At 27.9% G+C, this 18,472-nt stretch overlaps 1 protein-coding gene and 1 long non-coding RNA gene across 2 annotated transcripts in view; both read left to right on the forward strand.

Moving 5' to 3' along the window:
• Positions 1–2,512: 2,512 nt before the first annotated feature.
• On the forward strand, positions 2,513–10,484 carry LOC123300363 (putative fatty acyl-CoA reductase CG5065). Its single transcript, XM_044882930.1, has 10 exons — positions 2,513–2,759; positions 5,106–5,372; positions 5,440–5,688; positions 6,022–6,167; positions 6,228–6,337; positions 7,185–7,268; positions 7,886–7,994; positions 8,080–8,319; positions 8,882–9,139; positions 9,397–10,484. The coding sequence occupies exons 2-10, from the start codon at positions 5,154–5,156 to the stop codon at positions 9,569–9,571; spliced, it is 1,590 nt and encodes a 529-aa protein (XP_044738865.1). The 5' UTR covers positions 2,513–2,759; positions 5,106–5,153; the 3' UTR covers positions 9,572–10,484.
• A 2,860-nt stretch (positions 10,485–13,344) lies between these two features.
• LOC123300366 overlaps positions 13,345–18,472 on the forward strand; it is a 56,306-nt gene continuing 51,178 nt past the window's right edge. Inside the window, exon 1 of the long non-coding RNA XR_006535381.1 lies at positions 13,345–13,654. This is a non-coding gene — a long non-coding RNA (uncharacterized LOC123300366). The remainder of the gene's footprint in view (positions 13,655–18,472) is intronic.

An 18,472-nucleotide genomic window follows, 5' to 3' on the forward strand; every position in this document is an offset into this window, starting at 1 on the left:
TTCATGGACAATAAATTAAAACTAATTTGATTTAATCATTCAATCATTGTTTTGATATTTTGACTACGATTTATACTAACTTATATTCCGATATGTAATGCTGGTTGCCTAAATTCGATAATTTATAAAATTTGTTCTTTATCAGTTTTATAAATCTCGAACCAAATGAATTTATGATTTTGACTTGCAAACAAAATTTAGGTTATAATATGATCAGGCAATTTAAATTATGAAATATGATATTATGAATGCCTCTCCGAGCTAAAATTCATCAAAACCTGTTTCCTTCCTGTAATTTTTCAAGAAAACTCTACCTAAGCCAATATTTACAAAGAAATTGACGAAAGAAATGAAAAAGGAAAGTGTATTTGTTGTAAAACTTGTAATATACATAAATAGATTTTTTTTTGTATAAATAGATAATTATTAATTTTGGAAGGTGGGTGAGTTTTTGGATGATCAGCCTGTGTCTTCCACACAGAACCCGAATCACTTTCGAGCTAGTAAAATGATTCTCAAGTCAAATTTTTATATATCTACACATCACTTTCATATTGCTGGAATTCGAAATGAATAAAAACCTATCTGATTTATATTTCTCGACACACCTCTTTGCTCCTCAGAGCTCAAACTTGGACTCCAAAGACATGACTGCGTAATATTTTGTGGATATAATCCGTGAAAAGATTAAATCGCAAAACCTCGAAAGAATACGAAAATTGCTTGTATTTTTTAAATAATAATGTGAAATAGATATTGTTTATTATTTAAACACATTTGTGAAAATAATGACTTTTAAAGGAAAAATTTGTATATGGTTGAAAGAATGGAACATTTTCCATTTACTAACATTTGATGCGTTCTTCTTAACGCATTGATATAATAATAAGAAATATATGATTTTCTAAAAAAATAAAAACAAATTTTGAAAGAAAAATAAAACAAAATTTCTATGACCTTTAATCGTCGAATTGCCTTGCTTAGAATTAAAATGTAACATGTTTTTACTTGAAATAGAAAAACAAAAAATAATAACATTTATTATTACCTCTATATATAGACTAAAAAATAGTAAAATATGGTGAGACTATGTGATCGATGTCAAAAATTAGGAATGCAAGCTTTTACCAGAATTTTCTACTTTACATATTCGTTCGTTATTGTTAAAAGTCAGTTTAAACTGATTATTCCACCAATCTCACACTTATTGCATAGAAGGTAAAGTTTTGGTGACATGCTGAGTTTGTTAAGTAGAATTAAAAAAAAGTTGACATCTTTATCGTGAGACCAAAGAAATTGCAGTTATTTAGAAATTGTGGCTTATTTGAAGGTATGTTTTGGCTTAAAACATTTATGAGAATCAACATATTCTTGTATAAATATAATAAAATTAAACATATATTACAATTATCCCACCCATACTTATTAATATCAATTATTACCTAATTACAAATTTTTGCGAAAATATTCGAACTATTATTAACTTTCGAAAGTATGCAATGTCAGTCAACTGATATCAAAATAGGAGTCATTTTCTAAATTTTTTTATTTCCAAGGTGAGTAAATTGTTAAAACGATGTGTCGATGTTGCATGTAAGCATAAGTAGACATTAATATCTTCTAGAAAATGGTCTAACAATATTAATTTGTAAAAGAGTTAACAAAGTTAGTGAATATCTAAAAAGTTTTTGTCAAAGTTCTAATTTGTAAAAGTAAGTACATTCTAAAAAATAATAATATTTTAAAAATATACTGAGAAAGGTTCGGCAGCAACTTCTTTCAAAAATTAATACCTAAACTTTTATTGTAACACATACCTACACTTTTATTGTACTTAGTTTTGAAAATCAATCTGATTTCTGCCGGCATAGCCGGCCTTATGTTCGCAATTTCTTCCTGGATTTATCTCCAAATCTTGTACGGTCCTTGGATGGTTCACATAAACACGGAATTTTAAAAAACTAAATAGAAAAAATAGCAATTGATTTCCGGTCTGGTCCGATGAAAAAATAGCCTTTAAGTGTAAACGAACATAAATGCAAAATTTCGCATTCATACAATCAATAAAAAGAAGTTATGCTGCCGTACCCTGTATCAAAATGATCACTCTTAATGTATAAAAGTTTGGCCACTTTTACTATAAGTTTAAGTCGTATGAGGAAATCTATCTAAGGTTTTCATCGAAATCATAGGAATAATTCCTTTACTAAGAGTGAAATTCTAGTAGGGATACCACCTTCAAAATTATTCAAACCGGAGCATTAAATTTGTTTATGAGAAGGATTGTTAACTTAATTTGTAAGCTAACGGATTCCGAATCAAATCCCTGCACATAGACGTCATGTGGTGTTTATACTACTTTTTTTTTTAAATAACAATAACAATGTGACATAAAACAAACCACACCACCCAAAAGTGGTGGCGGTAACAAATTTTATTTTGTCATCATTAAAATGTGTTTAGTTGATTTATTATTATTAATTTGTAAGTTTTTAATTCACTTATAGAAAGTGTTGAGCGAAAACAATCAAAACACTTGACCAAAAGTTGTAGTGTCTTCATCAGTGATAAAACAGTTCGCATACACAAACAAACCCACCATTTATATAAACACCTTCCTTCAAGCGATAATTAAAGTGATAATTTTATGAGGAAAAACAATAAAGTGATGATCCACTTACAAATTTTTGGATAGGTGATAAATTTTTTTCATTGTAAAGTGTTTTTTTTCGATTCATCAATTTTTTTAAAACTATTTGGTAAGCTTTTTTTTTATGGAAATAAAAAATCCGTTAATATTTAAATTTATTCTTCAATTTTTTATGTAAATTAAAAATTTATTTTTTGAAAAATAAATATTGATTTAAAAAAAGTTATGTCAATATTGAATTTTGGTACAGTTTTAATTACTTATGTTAATTGTTCATTATACCTAATTAATATTATTTAAATTTTAAAAAAATAATATATTATGTCAGCGTTAATTTGTTTGATTTCGTAATAAATTTTATAAACGTTTAACACCATTACCCATTTTAATAATTAAAATGAAAAGTTTTAATTTATATAGAAAGCCTAAATTTCTTTAAAAAATTCAATAAAAGTGAAGACATACATGAATAAGTGATACCTAAATTGTATTTCTATATATTACAAACCAGAGCGAATACGACCTTTAGAGGCTTGGATAATATCTTTCTGTTTGCGTAAATTCATTGTTAGTATTTCTTTATTAAAACTAATCGTGTCTCTAAGGTCTCTACTTACACATTGGTACAGGCAGATGATAAATTATTGTAAAATTCATTTTCTATAACTTTTTTAATTATTAACATTAGGTACTTACTATTAGTAGTATTAGTAACCTCGTTTCCTCCAAAAATCATAAATATTCAGCAAATACATTCTAGAAAAATTTATTTTCTATAACTTATTATTATATTATTATGAGGAACCGAGACTGATATGTGTAAAATTTGCTACCTAGCTTTTTGAAGAGGGAAATTGCATCCCTTTCTACGGCCAAGCTTAGCAAAAAAGACTTCAAAATGTAATAGACTTGACACAGAATTTCAACCATTTGTTACAATATGGCGACCAGTTAATAAGAGAACCTACGTTATTATTGAAAGTAAAATGATAGTCAAGTGCTGGTTGCTGGTTCGTAATCGAAGGACGATTAATAGGATTTGTTACAGTCTAATTTTTGTAAACTAATTAATTTACTTCTGGTGGTATCAGTCCATACTTATACTGCCACAAAGACGGCATATTTACGGTTGTATCGTGCTTCTTGGCTATTTAGAGTGGTTGAAAAAGGAATATTATTTGAGATAAATTTAAAATTCAAATTCTTTTAAGGTCTTCGTTTACCCCCGGCAATCGTTTTCTTTTCAATACGTGTCAATGTTTCAAAGCTAATAATGTTATCAGTAATTTTTGTTATTTCGATTTTCGTGGTGAATATCGTAACTTTTTACCAGAAAGTTAAAAAGTAATTAAAATTCACTGAACATATCATTAGAGGCTGTTAAAAGGAAACGTTCTGGAACCGTACAGAATAATGAAAAATTGAACACACATACATACTGACATACACATCAATAATTGTCATTCATATCTGATAATTTAGTATACTTTCGGATGACGCAAAACAAATGCAATATCAATTCGTTGAGAAAATATTAGAGTACATGTCTTGAATATAATTTTTATAATTTTATGTATCTACCTAAATTACAATACATACATATGTGTTCAACTGTTGAAATTTCTTTAAAAAAAATAATTATTACTCCTTTCAAGTTTCAATTAGTATATTGAAATATCTACAAGTTTGAGTTTTTTCACGATTTTTGGCTTTTTCTAAGCAGATAAGCTTTTGATCAAATTTCACCCTCTGTTATTACTTCGTATTCTTGCCTGTCTATCGGGTTAACGGAACAAATATTGTATTTGAAAAACAGCAAATTGAAAGTTTGTTTTTCTGAACTGCTTTGTTCTTCCCGTCGAGTTTTTATTGCATGTCAGTTTTTTGAACTTTTTTATAGAATTCTGTCGATAATGGAGGTATGTCCTCCACACATAAGCGGTAAAATAAAGCATGTTTGGTCCAAGCCACTTAAACTTGTTTTTGCACATTCTACACGGCCCTTCTCGGAAACCCACTTCATAAGTTTCCCGCGCGTTTGAGAAGCAACTTTTGCTCGAAACTTTTATTTAAAATCTAACGGATACTGCAAAAATCCGAAAGGGTGTGATAAATTGTGTATCTAAGCTAATTTTCATGCCATAAAATCTGATTTGTCTGCCTTGACTAATTCTGCTCCATTTGGCCCTTTAGACGGAGAGGGATCATCACCGTTTTCATCACATTAAAACTCTGGCTGTCAATAAGAAAACCTAGAAAATGGTATTTTTCCTCTGTTTCATTAGCTATATTTTTTAAGAAATTTTAAATTCCGTCTCTGACAACCAGCCGTTTTTAGTTTTAGGAAAAGTAATACTTTCTAAACTGTAAAATACGTTTTAATATATCTTTAATTTTACTAATATCAATAATTGTAGTCTGTTTACCATACATATATTTTAAAAATTAATTACAGATATTAATTACAAAGAAAGCAGTACATTATTAACTCCAAAATTAAGCCATGGCAGCTTGTACAAATGAAAACAGTGCAAATAGTGAAATAGCATCTTGGTACAATGGGCGATCTGTTCTAATTACTGGTGGAACTGGATTTATGGGGAAAGTTTTGGTTGAAAAATTACTACGATCATGTCCTGGATTAAAAACAATTTATTTATTAATAAGACCTAAGAAAGGGCAAGATCCAAAACAAAGGATTAGCCAATTAGTTGAACTACCGGTTTGTTTTTTATAAGCCATATTTATAAAAAAATTTATTTTTTAATTTACCTAATTTTTTTCTCTAGCTTTTCGACAATTTGCGTAAAACAAAATCAGATTATCTAAATAAATTAGTTCCAATATCGGGTGATATAACACAACCTGATTTAGGCATAAACTCAACAGATCGTCAGTTGTTAGTGGAAAATATTTCAGTAGTGTTTCATAGTGCAGCTACTGTCAAATTTGATGAAGCTTTAAGGCTTTCTGTAGAAATGAATATAATTGGAACAAAACGATTACTTCAATTATGTAAACAAATGCAACATCTTAAGGTAAATATGAAATTTTAACAACAATATCAATACTCAATACATGTAGTATAAAACAAAGCCGCTTCAATCCGCCTGCCTGTTACAAATCCTTATGTATGCTTAGATCTTTAAAACTACGCAACGGATTTTTATGTGGTTTTTCTAATAGATAGTAGATTTAGCTCCAATTTAGCCGATAATATATATTCACAAGATATATAACCGACTTCAAGGATTGTTTTTATCTATCCAGGTAGATTTATAATAAAAACATCCGTTGGCTTAAAACTAGCGTAAACTAAATATCAGATTCATTTTAAAATACAATCATCACGTTTGTTTATATTTTTAAAGGCATTCATACATGTTTCGACTGCTTACTGTAATTGTGATGAAACTGAAATTGCTGAAAAAATATATCCATCAAAGAATGATCCAGAGAAAATCATTCAATCAATTGAACATTTAGAAGATGATCTTTTAGAAGGTTTAACGCCAAAGTAAGTGATATTTTTGAAATTGTTATAAAATTAATAAAAATTATTTAAATAATTTTTTAGGATTATTGGCCAAAAACCGAATACTTATACATTTACAAAAGCATTAGCCGAGCAAATATTAGTTGAAAATTGTGGAAGCTTACCTGTAGCTATTGTACGACCAAGTATTGGTAAGTAATCGATACAAACATATTTTACTCGAGTTTCAGTGGCGGATCCAAGGAGATATAAAGCATTCCCCGAGTAACTACGAATTATTGAAATCAAAATATCTATACGTGACTTTTGATCAGTTGATCCATCACTTTGGATTCGCCACTGTAGAGTTTATACGTATTTACTAGGAATTAAACGAGTTTCACTGGCTAAGATATTCAGTTATCAATTTTGGCATCTTGAATTTTTACTCTATGAATCCGATATCTCAAGAATCGCAGACGAAAATCATTTATCAAATGTTTACGATTTTTATACTTAAATTTTTGTGTTTCGGAATTGACTTCGTTTTCTAAGTATTTTTTGGATATCAGCTACCTCGGTAGTGCCGATACGAGGTCAACTTATTTTAAAACAAAATTTCCCAAAAATCCAAATTATTTCAAAACAAAATAAAAAATTTGTCACGGACCTATCCCTAGTTACGTAACTGATTCAAATATCTGAATTACTTTAAAAAACTATCACTTACAAGAAATATTTAAGTGTTAATTAGTAAATACAAAAAAAAAAATGCCATAATTAGATATTTACACAAAAATTAATACCCAACTTTCTATACTTGAAAATTTTGTACAGTCGAAATATAAAAAATTGATCCAAGTACTAAAATATGAGTAATACCATTTATGTCCGCAAACTATCTTTACTGAATTGATAAAAATCATCAAAAAATTAAAAAAGGTGTTGCAAGATGCGTGAGTACATGATGAATGAATTCATGCTTCCAAATGAATATAGGAAACACCCTGTACAGCACTTGGTGTATCTAACAATCTTGTTTTAATATTTATATTTCAGTTACAGCAGCATTACATGAACCAGTACCAGGATGGGTGGATAACTTAAATGGGCCAACTGGTCTTTTCATTGGCGGCGGAAAAGGTAAATTTTAGTAAATAATAGTAAAAATTATGAAAGTAATCGTATTTCATAATAATATGACTAATATTATAATTTTTTGTGTAATCATTAATATTGTCTATAATTTTAAGAGTAAGCAAATATTTTATTTTATTTTTTTATAGTTTCATCATTTTATTCATTTGTATTTATCAAATTCTGCAATTCAGATAAAAATTATTTTAATGAATCGATGTCAAATTTGTATTTGTTTATTTACTATTATAAAAATTTGTTTTAAAACGTTTGTATCTCTAATCGTATCACAGTTTCTTGTGATAACTTACTGGCTGACTAGCTTCATGTTAACTACCCTCATAACGCTTTTAAACTTTTTGGATACAAGTTTCGATATACGAGATAATCATCTCGATCTTGACATATCTTTTCTTTATGTTTCCTTGTAATTTCCTGCAGTCATTCTCTGTGCCTCTAACTGGCTGTAAAGCTAGCGCAAATAAAGCATTTGACATGGTGTATTCAGGACCTCGACAACCCTGAGCATCATTATATCTCATCTTGTCTTATGTTATACTAGGAATTGAATTGAATTAATTTCGGTCTAAAAAAGTATAAATAAAAAAATTGTGTACTTTTAGGAATATTGAGAACTCTACTATGTTATCGAAATTTGAAAGCTGATATGGTGCCAGTTGATATTGCCATTAACTTATTAATAGCAGTAGCATGGGATACAGCTAATAACAGGTATTAAATTACTATTATTCAATTTTAAAATGATAGGCAACTCTATTAACGATTTTGTCATTATTTAACATATATTTATTTTTAGAAACAATAAGCTGATGATTTATAATTGTACTTCGGGCAATTCAAATCCAGTGAAATGGGGAGATATTGAAAATTGGGGTAGAAAATATGTATTAAAACATCCTCTGAATAATGTTATCTGGTATCCTGGTGGCAGTTTCAAAAGTTCAAGACTTGTTAACAATATATGCATTAAATTATATCATACTTTACCTGCATATATTATGGATTTTATTGCGATTATTTCTGGTAGAAAACCAATGTAAGTTGTTGCTTGGTAGAATTTTAGCGCAAACCTAGGAAAAATTAGACTCACATAAGAAAATTTTTTTATATTCTTTTAAACAGGTCATCAAATTACATGAAAATGTATACTTCCCGTTAAAAATATTTTTTACTAAAGCTGACGCTTCCTAAAAATACGCATTTTCGTATTTTTTGGAGGTGGTAACACCTTGCAACCTGAAATATTCCTATCGGATGCAGTCTTTTTGCCTAAGGCACATCCAACAAATTTATTAGATGGTTAAGTAAACGATCTAGAGCAAAGCCAGTCATCTGATATTTTCGTGTGTCAGGTCGCTGATTTAACAAAAAAAATTCTATGAAATTATGATTGAATCAAAAATATTGCATTCTTCAGCAGGATTTCATACAGTTTGAAAATAATGTTATCGGTTCTGTGAACACACTTGAAAATTTCGATTCGTTTAAAAAATACAAAAAGAAAAAGTTTTCCTCTTTTAGTTATATGTGAGTCATTAAGCCCCTTTATTATCTCAGAAAAATATCAACTTGTATTTAATTTTTTCGTATTGTTCTAGAATGGTTAAAATTCACGACAAAATGCAAAAAGCTGTTAAATGCCTGGAATATTTTACGACTCACGAATGGGTATTTCATAATGAGAATATTGTAAATTTATACTCAAAATTAAATAATGAAGACAAAAATTTATTTAATTTTAATATAAAGACAGTCAAATGGGAAAATTATATAGAACAATACATATTAGGAACGAAACAGTATATTTTAAAAGAAGATTTAAGTACAATACCCGATGCTAAACAGCATTTGTTAAGGTAAGATTGAGTTTATCATCAGTTCTGACTAAAGTTGACTGAAATGTCACGTTAAACAGGCAGAATCATGAAATATACCTTATTTTTAAATATGTGGCATGAATCATATCGGAAAACTGTGATCGAAATTAAATTCTATCTATTTTTTAACCGAAGCATTCATTTTAGTTTTAGTCAGTCTTTATAAAAAAATTATGGATAATTATTTTAAGTTATTTAAAAAGATGCATAATTAATATTTTTTTCATTGATTTTAGAATGTATTATGTTCATCGAGTAAGTCAAGTTTTAATTATGTACATGTTTTGGAGATTGTTGGTTTCAAGGTCGAGCACAGCGCAAGATATTTCAAATTCTAGTTTTGATTTAGCATATAGACTATGTGTGAATTTAAAAAATAGTATTCTAACTCGAATACAATCTTATTTTTAATTTATAATATTTTTAAATCAATGTGTTCATTATAAAACTGTTTTATTAGTTTTTGGCACAATTTAGTAAAGACAGAGCAATTATTGACGTTGTGACATTTTCATCAAGAAGTTAGGAAGCCAAATGTAAAAAGAACCCGACTGAACGGAACAAAGGTTAAAAACACCGAGATGTGATTAAGTGTGTGTATGTATGTTTAAAGATAAAAAAAAGAATATTCATTATTAATGTCGCCTTATCTCTAGTCACGTCAGTCGCTCCGGTGTACTCTTAGCTAAAATAACTATTTATGATTGGTTTAATTGATCTGTCAATCTCGTTTGAATTGATCTCGCCCAATCGTAAGTCGTTATTTCGTTCCATTCTGTTTCTGTTTATCGCAATAAAGAAGTTGCATGGCATTGTCTATTTGGCTTTTCTATCTGTCTTTTCTAGATCGTGGTTTTAACTCTCTTTTAAATTAATTACGAATTACGTTTTTACTGTAAAAAATACGTTGTTTATTGAAAAAAATAACGAAATGTTTTATGTTGATAGCAATTGCTCCATTATTTATTTGCAATTGCTGAAGTAATTCTCTTCTGGAAAGGGTTTACATCGAAGCTAAAAGCTAGCCTTACCTACCTATATTTAGTTAGAGGAACACTTTACAAACTTTCCAAACTTACTGAGAAGTTGCTGTTTTTTTCGCTTAATTATTAATTAAATAACTTCCTTAAGATTTATTTAAAATAATTGAGCACCATTGTTAAAAAAAACTTCGTGAGTAATTTACAAACTGTTCTTATTGTACAGTAAAAGAGGTACAAAAATCAGCTAATAGAAGAAATTGAAATAAACCCCTCATTTTTTTGTAAACTCTAGTGGAATGTGAATAATAGGTGTCAAATATCATTCGTAATCCACAAGTTAGTCGCGCAAATGTTTCTATTTTAAACAATAAATTGCAAATTAAAAAAATTAATAAATAGGTAACTTGACTATGTATATGTTATCCATCTATAAGAGTTTTTCGATTATCTGACAAACAGTCAGTCATGAAAAACACTAATACTATACATGTATAACATATACGTAATACAAGTTGCCTATTTATTATTTTGTATATCAAATTATACATGGACTTAACAATTTATTGTTTATTAAAAAATAAAAACATTTGCGCAACTAACTCATGATTTTCGAACGATATTTCACACTCAAGAAACACATTCCATCAGATTTAAGCAAAAAGTGAGTGGTTTACACTATTATGGTAAAGCTGGAAAATTGGTAAAGTTGTCCGTTAACTTAATAAACTAATAAAGTTGTATATAAAATATTTTTAAGTGAATTTTTATTATTTTATAAGATAGAACTCTTTATAAAACTCCAGTCTGAGTGAGTATGTTGAGGCTAAATAGTACGCTGCAATTCAGATACGAGCCGTTCTTCGATTGGACTTATTATACACATATTTCTTTTCAAAGTAGATAAAATTGTTTAAATTGCTGCATTTTGAAGCAGCACGAAGATCGGTTTTTTTCTGAACCGGAGCTAAATAATATTATGCTATTCAAAAATTTTTTTTACTGTTTATAGTCATTAAAATATTTTGTACAGTGTAAATTATACAACAATGAATTATATTAGTTTCAATAAATTATATTAAAAAATTACAAAGATTTTATTTTTTTTCTATTGACTACGGAACCCTAAAAAGGGCTTAACCTCATCCACACTACCAAATTAACCAACAGCATGTAACTAACAACCACGCCACCACAAATACATTATATTCATATTGTAAAATTAATATTAATACTAGCTCGACCCGTGAAGAATTATGCCGTAGTTACCGTAACCCGTGGCTAAAAACAACGAATTTCGTAGAAAAGTGGTGAAAAAAGTCAAAAGTCCTCAAATTAATATTAAGAGAACATGTATTAAAAATAGTAATTATATGTCTAGAGTATTAGGAGAGTATCTGTAAAAACGAACATGTTTTAACCTAATAAACTTGTTATTTAAATGTATGATATTTTTCGTTCAAATTATTTGTCTAGCGTGTTTTTTCCTAAGCGGTACATTTTTAGACCGTATAATAATAAGCTTGAAAATGAGGGGTGAATCAAGAAATTTGATAAAGAAATAAGGAAGATAAGGGTAGGGCCGAAAAAAACTTGCTAGAGTAATAATATATGATATTTTATGTGTTATAAATATATGGACACTACTCAAATGACCCATAAATGTTAAAATGTAATATACTTTAAGGGACCTCGTATGATCTAAAATATTATCTGTCAAACTCTGGGGAATGATCTCTGAAACTTCTGATCAAAAGTGTTGCAATATGCACAAAAACCGATCATGGTTCGTTTTGTATTTCGAGTAATTTGAGTACTAAAGCTTATAACAAATATCCCTTGCGTGCAGAATGGAATTTAGCGCAGCGCGTAATTATTTGTAAAGTTCTATATTTTTTCATTATGTTAATGAAAAAATTTGTATTTAATCACAATGATTTAATCATTTATGTATTGTTAAATAATAATATCAGTTATTCAAAAATATAGGCAATATTAATACATAATTGATGAAATCATTATGCGAAAACTCATATCGCGTGCGGAAATAGTTGTAAGTTCTTTATCTTTTCAATATATTATTATTATGAGTTTTTCAAACAATGATTTAATCATTTATGTAATAATATTGTCTATATTGTTAAATATTAATGTTATTTATTTAAAATATAGATAATTTTGTTATATAATTGATTTAAGCATAATGTGAAAACTCATATTAATCATTTTATGAAAATATATGGAACTTGCAAATATTTCCGCGAGTGGCGCTTAATTCGGTTCTGCACGTAAAGAATATGTGATATGCGTAGGTAAATAATCCCCTGTGTTTGTTATATAGAATGTTTCAAAATTGCACACCTCTATTTTGGACGCGTTTTCTCTAGCTCAAATAAGCAAAAAAGTTCATTTAAACATACACCAATGTCCGAAAATACTGCGATATTGGAGCAGACATTTATTTAAAAATATAATTATTCAAAGTAGCCGCAAAAAGAAATTTTACATCTCGCTAAATATGGATATTTCAATTTTTAATGTGTTGTCCGAATTAAATTTAGCTACTGACTATGATTGTATTACAATAGAAAAATTAATATTGAACAATCTGTTGTTGTATGATTGTTAAACAAAATTCTTAATCACATTTCCCCAAAAATATAGACTTATAATAAACATACAATTTTATTTTGGGAATTGTGATATTTATTTGTTATTGAAATAAGCATGGCTCGAAGCTACTTTATCAACGTCGTTCTCTTTTTTACAGTTTCTAAAAACCTCTAGAAACAGCTAGTTTTTTAACTTTAGAATTTCCAAATGGAAACAGTTTACTAAAAATTAAGTTTACATGATTCTATGCGACTAATCCTTCCTTATTAACCAATAATAACTAGTATGTATTAGCAGTTGAATACCACATGATAAATAATATAAGCTGTATGTAAAAAAATGCACGTGTCTCCCAGACATTTTACAATATGTTGAATCAACCATGCACACAGAAATATTTCTATGTTGACTATATTGGTACAGTTACATTATTTCACATTATATTACAATATCCGTTAAAAATAAGTTACTGTAACAATACCTAAATGCTAAATCCAACTATAAATAGAATAAAATTGTTTTAATAAATGTATTATTTAAACATTTTAAAAAATTTATAAAATCAAAAAATTGAAAGGGTGTGAAGGGCTAATATTGATTAGATAGAGTAGTAGCGTCCGTTAAAACACTTTTACGAAGTGAGTTGTGTACCTATGTGATGTGCTAACCTCTGTCGTGTCGTGCTTCAACTATTAAATATTGATTTTAAAGTCTGAAAAGCATCATGGCTGAAATGGCTAAAGTCAGAATTTGAAATTTAAGAAAAAATTGCCATGATATTTGTATTTCTAGTCATTAAATTAGTATTTATGTGTGAAATCAGTGATTGATTTAATAATTTAATATAGTTTTGTGTGATGTTTTAGTGTGAGAAGTGTATCACTGTCTTATATTTAAGCCGGTAAGTATTTATTTCTTAAATAAAACCTCATGCGATATTTTTGTTGGTTATAAACCTAAGAAAATCAATAGTACGGCCCTTATATTTGTAATAAAATTTTTTATACTAATTATTACATAATTAATTATCATATAATAAACGAATATAATTGAAATTTTTTGTTGTTACATTGCTGTGAATTTATTCACCTAAATAATAACAGTTCAAAAAAATTATGATAATTTATTAATTAGATTTTTCCGGTTTATATATTTGTATCATTTAAAATAATAATTAATTTTATAAAAAATTTAACACTACATAAATTTTGTATAATTTTTTATTGTAATATTAACCCGGATTTACTTACTAGGTTATGATTCCTTATTGGGGCGGGGGTTTAGAGCTTGACGCCTTTTAATTCTACCATATTACATCATGTAAGATTAATAATACCCCATGAATGCTGGATTATTGAAAGTGAACTTAATCTGAGTATTTTGTTGAATAATTTTTGGGTTATTAGTGTTTATAACAGTTATTTATTTTCGTTTGCGAAAGTATGAATGTCAAGGTCTTAAAATCGATCGAACAAAATTTTTTTTTTGGGTAATGAATAAATAAAAATTTAGGAAATGTTGCATGCGAAAAATGATAAAAATTATAGTATTTAAGCATGACAATTTTTATTTTTCATGAACGTTAGATCTTTGTCAACATAAGATTATATTTTCCGTCAGATTGTACACGGGTTATAAAAAAGCATTCCAACTAGCGCTAACTCAACACCGAAAGAGACTCAATGCGTTATGTTGCGAGTTAAAGGGTTTTTGGCCCTTTTTTTGGAAGATCAATTTTTAATTTTCCCAGTTTACAATCTGACGGAAAATACAAGCTTACGTTGATAAGCTTTTTATATTATATAATAATAAAATTTATTTGTATTTTTGGTGTGTTAAATTTGCTAATTAAGAAGAATTTTTTCAATGATAAAAATATTGTCAGTGAAACATATTTAGACAATTTGAATTTCTGTATTATTTGCATAAAACTTGTATAATAATTAATAATCTATTATTGCACGAAAATAATTTGTAAAATGTTTTGGGTAAATTAATATTGATTCTATTTACTTAAATAAAATAATTATTCGACGAATTCCATAAATTTAATTGAAAAATAGGTTACAAAATTGACATTGATGTTGAAGCTTTCGATGTAATCAAAATAAATTAATTAAGTGATTAAAAAAAATCTGTTGGCTTTTTTGATTGTTACTATAAACCTGTTAAATAAGTTGAATTTTGTTATAATTTTGTGATTTGAATTATCCTTCCATGTGTTTGACTGCATTTTGGTTTGTTGGATTTGTAAATTTTAATTTGGTTGTACCTAGGTATTTTAATTAAGATTTTAGTATGTAGAATGTAAATTTTTTAATTTTCACCGATTTTTTAAACAATATTCTAACGCACTTCTATTTTTTCGAATTTTACGTTAAATAAATTGAAACTTTGGAAGTAGTAAACTATTAATCAAATCATTAGTATTCGTCTCATTTTTGTTTTAAGTTTGTATGCCCCCTGAAAACGTTTCAGATATTCAGAAAATAAGAATTCTTCGGATACTCAAAATAGATAGTAAAGTTGACATTGTGGATTAAGGACTGTTGTTACGTCTAGACGCAACAGCTTTTATGTACTACCTTTTACGTGGCGATAAGGAAATCGTGGAAAATAGATAGATACTTGATAGGATCGCTCCTTATTCTTTGGGCCATTTAATTTGTATACCATGTATATGAAATATATCAAGGTATACTAAGTTTAGTCCCAAGTTTGCAACGCTTTAAAATATTGATGCTACCAACAATACTTTGGTATAGGTGTTCATAAAATCACCTTATTAGTCCATTTCCGATTGTTTGTTTGTCTGTCGTCTCTCCTTCTGTTATCACGATAACTCAAAAACGAAAAAAGAAATCAAGCTGAAATTTTTACAGCGTGCTCAGGTTGTAAAAAGTGAGGTCGAGTTCGTAAATGAGCAACATAAATTAGGTTAGAATATTGTATAGTATGTATTATATTGGAATATCAGTCATGTGTGTGTATGACGTATCAACATTGTCTATACTTGGTATTTCAACAGTTAACTTATTCAATTATTTGTTTTCACTTGTTCACAATAGATTTATCTTTCAAGGAACAAGGGAAATCATTGTTAATAAATAATAATCGAGGTTTTCCAAAATAATTCATGGTCGTGGTTAAAATAATTATTGTTGCTTTAAGTTAATTATTGTTCTGGCTCGTTTAAATTGCACTTTTGCATAAAGATTTTTTGATAAACTGAACAAAAAATTAATCATATTCAAATTTTTTGTTTGCTGCAGCATTTTCTTATTATAATTCAAATGATTTAATAAATATAAATAAACAACATTTTAAAAAGTGATGTAATACCTAATGATTTAATATTGGTTATGTTTTTTCTACCATACCATCCATATAATAATAATCAAAATGATGGGTGGGGAGTGACTCATTCTACTAAAATTTCTCAAGGTTCAGTTCCAAAACAATACAGTCACTTAATCTTTAATAATTATTATAAAAAACTGTAATAAGTAGTTTTAATAATAAATATTAAAACAATCAAAAAAATTGAATGCATTAAAATGGACCAAAAAATTTATCATCACGCAGGACCTGCGTAAACTAAGTGAATTCCTTTTTAAAAATAATTATAGATAAACTTGCTTTTATAGTAATAAAAAGTAGAAAATGATTTTGTAACAGTCATTCGTAGATGACTATTCGACTCCGAATCATTGTTGATATTTTATATTGAGCGTCTCGGGCTTTTACGAATAGTCATGTATGAGTGACTCTGAAGAAATTATTTTCTACTTTTTAGTATAATAAAAGCTTGTTCTTTAAAAGTATTTTTTATTTAAGGATGTATGAGCACGGTAGTGGGGGCACAAACTTAAAAAATATATATTTTCAATTTTAATGATAAATTATATTATAACGTAACGGAGGGAGTAATCTTTTCCTTGGAAAATTTGAATGCAAATATAGAACTCTGATGTTGAAATCTTACATTTAAGCGAATATTTTTATTTATTTATGCAAATAGTAGTAAAACATATTATTATGCAAAATTTTTAATTTGAAAATTGTGAAGGAGATTCGGTACTTTTATTTTTAAACTGCAGTACTTAGTTATTCGAAATAATTATAGACATCTTATTTTGGAAATTAGATTGATTTTCGTAATTTTTGGATAAAAAACGAGTTTACGAAAAATGAGGACAGTTTGTTTTTAATTTCAATGAAAACTTATTTTTATCAACAATCATACTAAAAGGCAAAACAAGTTTCACAATATTTAAGAGTAATTTAAAGGCAAAAAATAGTGTTGTTACAGAAAAATAAAAATGATCGTACAGATAAAAACGCCTCGATCAAAATGCTGCCAAATACTTCTTATACAATAATTATTTGGGTTTATAAGAAATAATATTTTGGCACTTGTTAGCAATACGTCGAGGGGGGAGGGGAAGAACTCGGATTTATGAAAAAACAAGTGAAAACAACAATTGACTGAGTTAATTGTTGAAATACCATGCATAGACAGTGTTGATTACTATATCACATAAAACATACATACATGTCACACATACATAACTGATAATCCCATATTAATACACACTCTATACTATTTGCATCTTGTGTGTGCCCTCGTGAGTAAACAGTGATGTTTACAAAAAAGTGTTTCAAACAAATGTTGTTTATTTTTTTATAAGATTTACATTTAAACTTTTGTTCTATCTCTAACGGTTTACAAGACCCAATTGACCTATGTGTCTCATTTACGAACTCGACCTCACTTTTTACGTCCTGAGTACGCTGTAAAAAGCTTTCAGCTTCATATCATTTTTCGTTTTTGAGTTATTGTGTTGACAGACAGACATACAAACAGACAGACGGATGGACAACCGGAAATGGATTAATTAGATGATTCTATGAACATTTATACCAAATTTTTGTTCATAGCATCAATATTTTTCAGCGTTACAAACTTGGGACTAAACTAAGTATACCTTGCATAGTACATATATGCATGGTATAATTACCATGACTATGTGCCTTCCGACTTTGTATCATTAATATGGTTGCTTATAGAAAACAAGTTTTAATGTTTTGATTTCTTGATTTTAAATGATAAACTAAAAAGATACAAATAAAAATTACGTCTCCATTCCCCTTAACAGATAAATAGGTAATAATTGTGTTTATACATATTTTTTGTAAATATTTCATTATTTTTTTATTATATTTTCATATTGACTTCAAAGAAAAATATTTACAATTGAATTGTTATTTTCACAATCTATTGTGAAAATTCTTTGATCAATATATGCTTTTTTAAATTCATTTCCAGTAAAACGTGAGTTCAAATAGGTTAACATACTTCGTTTCAAAGACTTGTGACTCATGTGCTAATTTACTTTATTCAATAAACTTTTTCTCTTATTCATTGAAACAAATTGTTAATTTTCTTGCGGAACTATTAGTTATAATTATGTTTGTTTACAATGGTTTGTCCGTCCACAATCGTGAATAATTAGTGAGCTTCCCATTTCATCTGACGTGAAGAGAGTTGACACGAAGAATACTTTATCAGCTGGGAACATGCAACTCTGTAATTAACACGCCTAGTGTGGTCAATGAAGCCAAGTATTTAACCAAACCTTTTTGCTATTCTTCTAATTCTTTATGAGTTTTGGTGTAAAATGTTCTTTGAGATGTCTATATATGAAAGACAAGGTCA

Source organism: Chrysoperla carnea, chromosome 5 (genome assembly GCF_905475395.1).
Source record: "Chrysoperla carnea chromosome 5, inChrCarn1.1, whole genome shotgun sequence".
Classification (NCBI taxonomy): Eukaryota; Metazoa; Arthropoda; class Insecta; order Neuroptera; family Chrysopidae; genus Chrysoperla; species Chrysoperla carnea.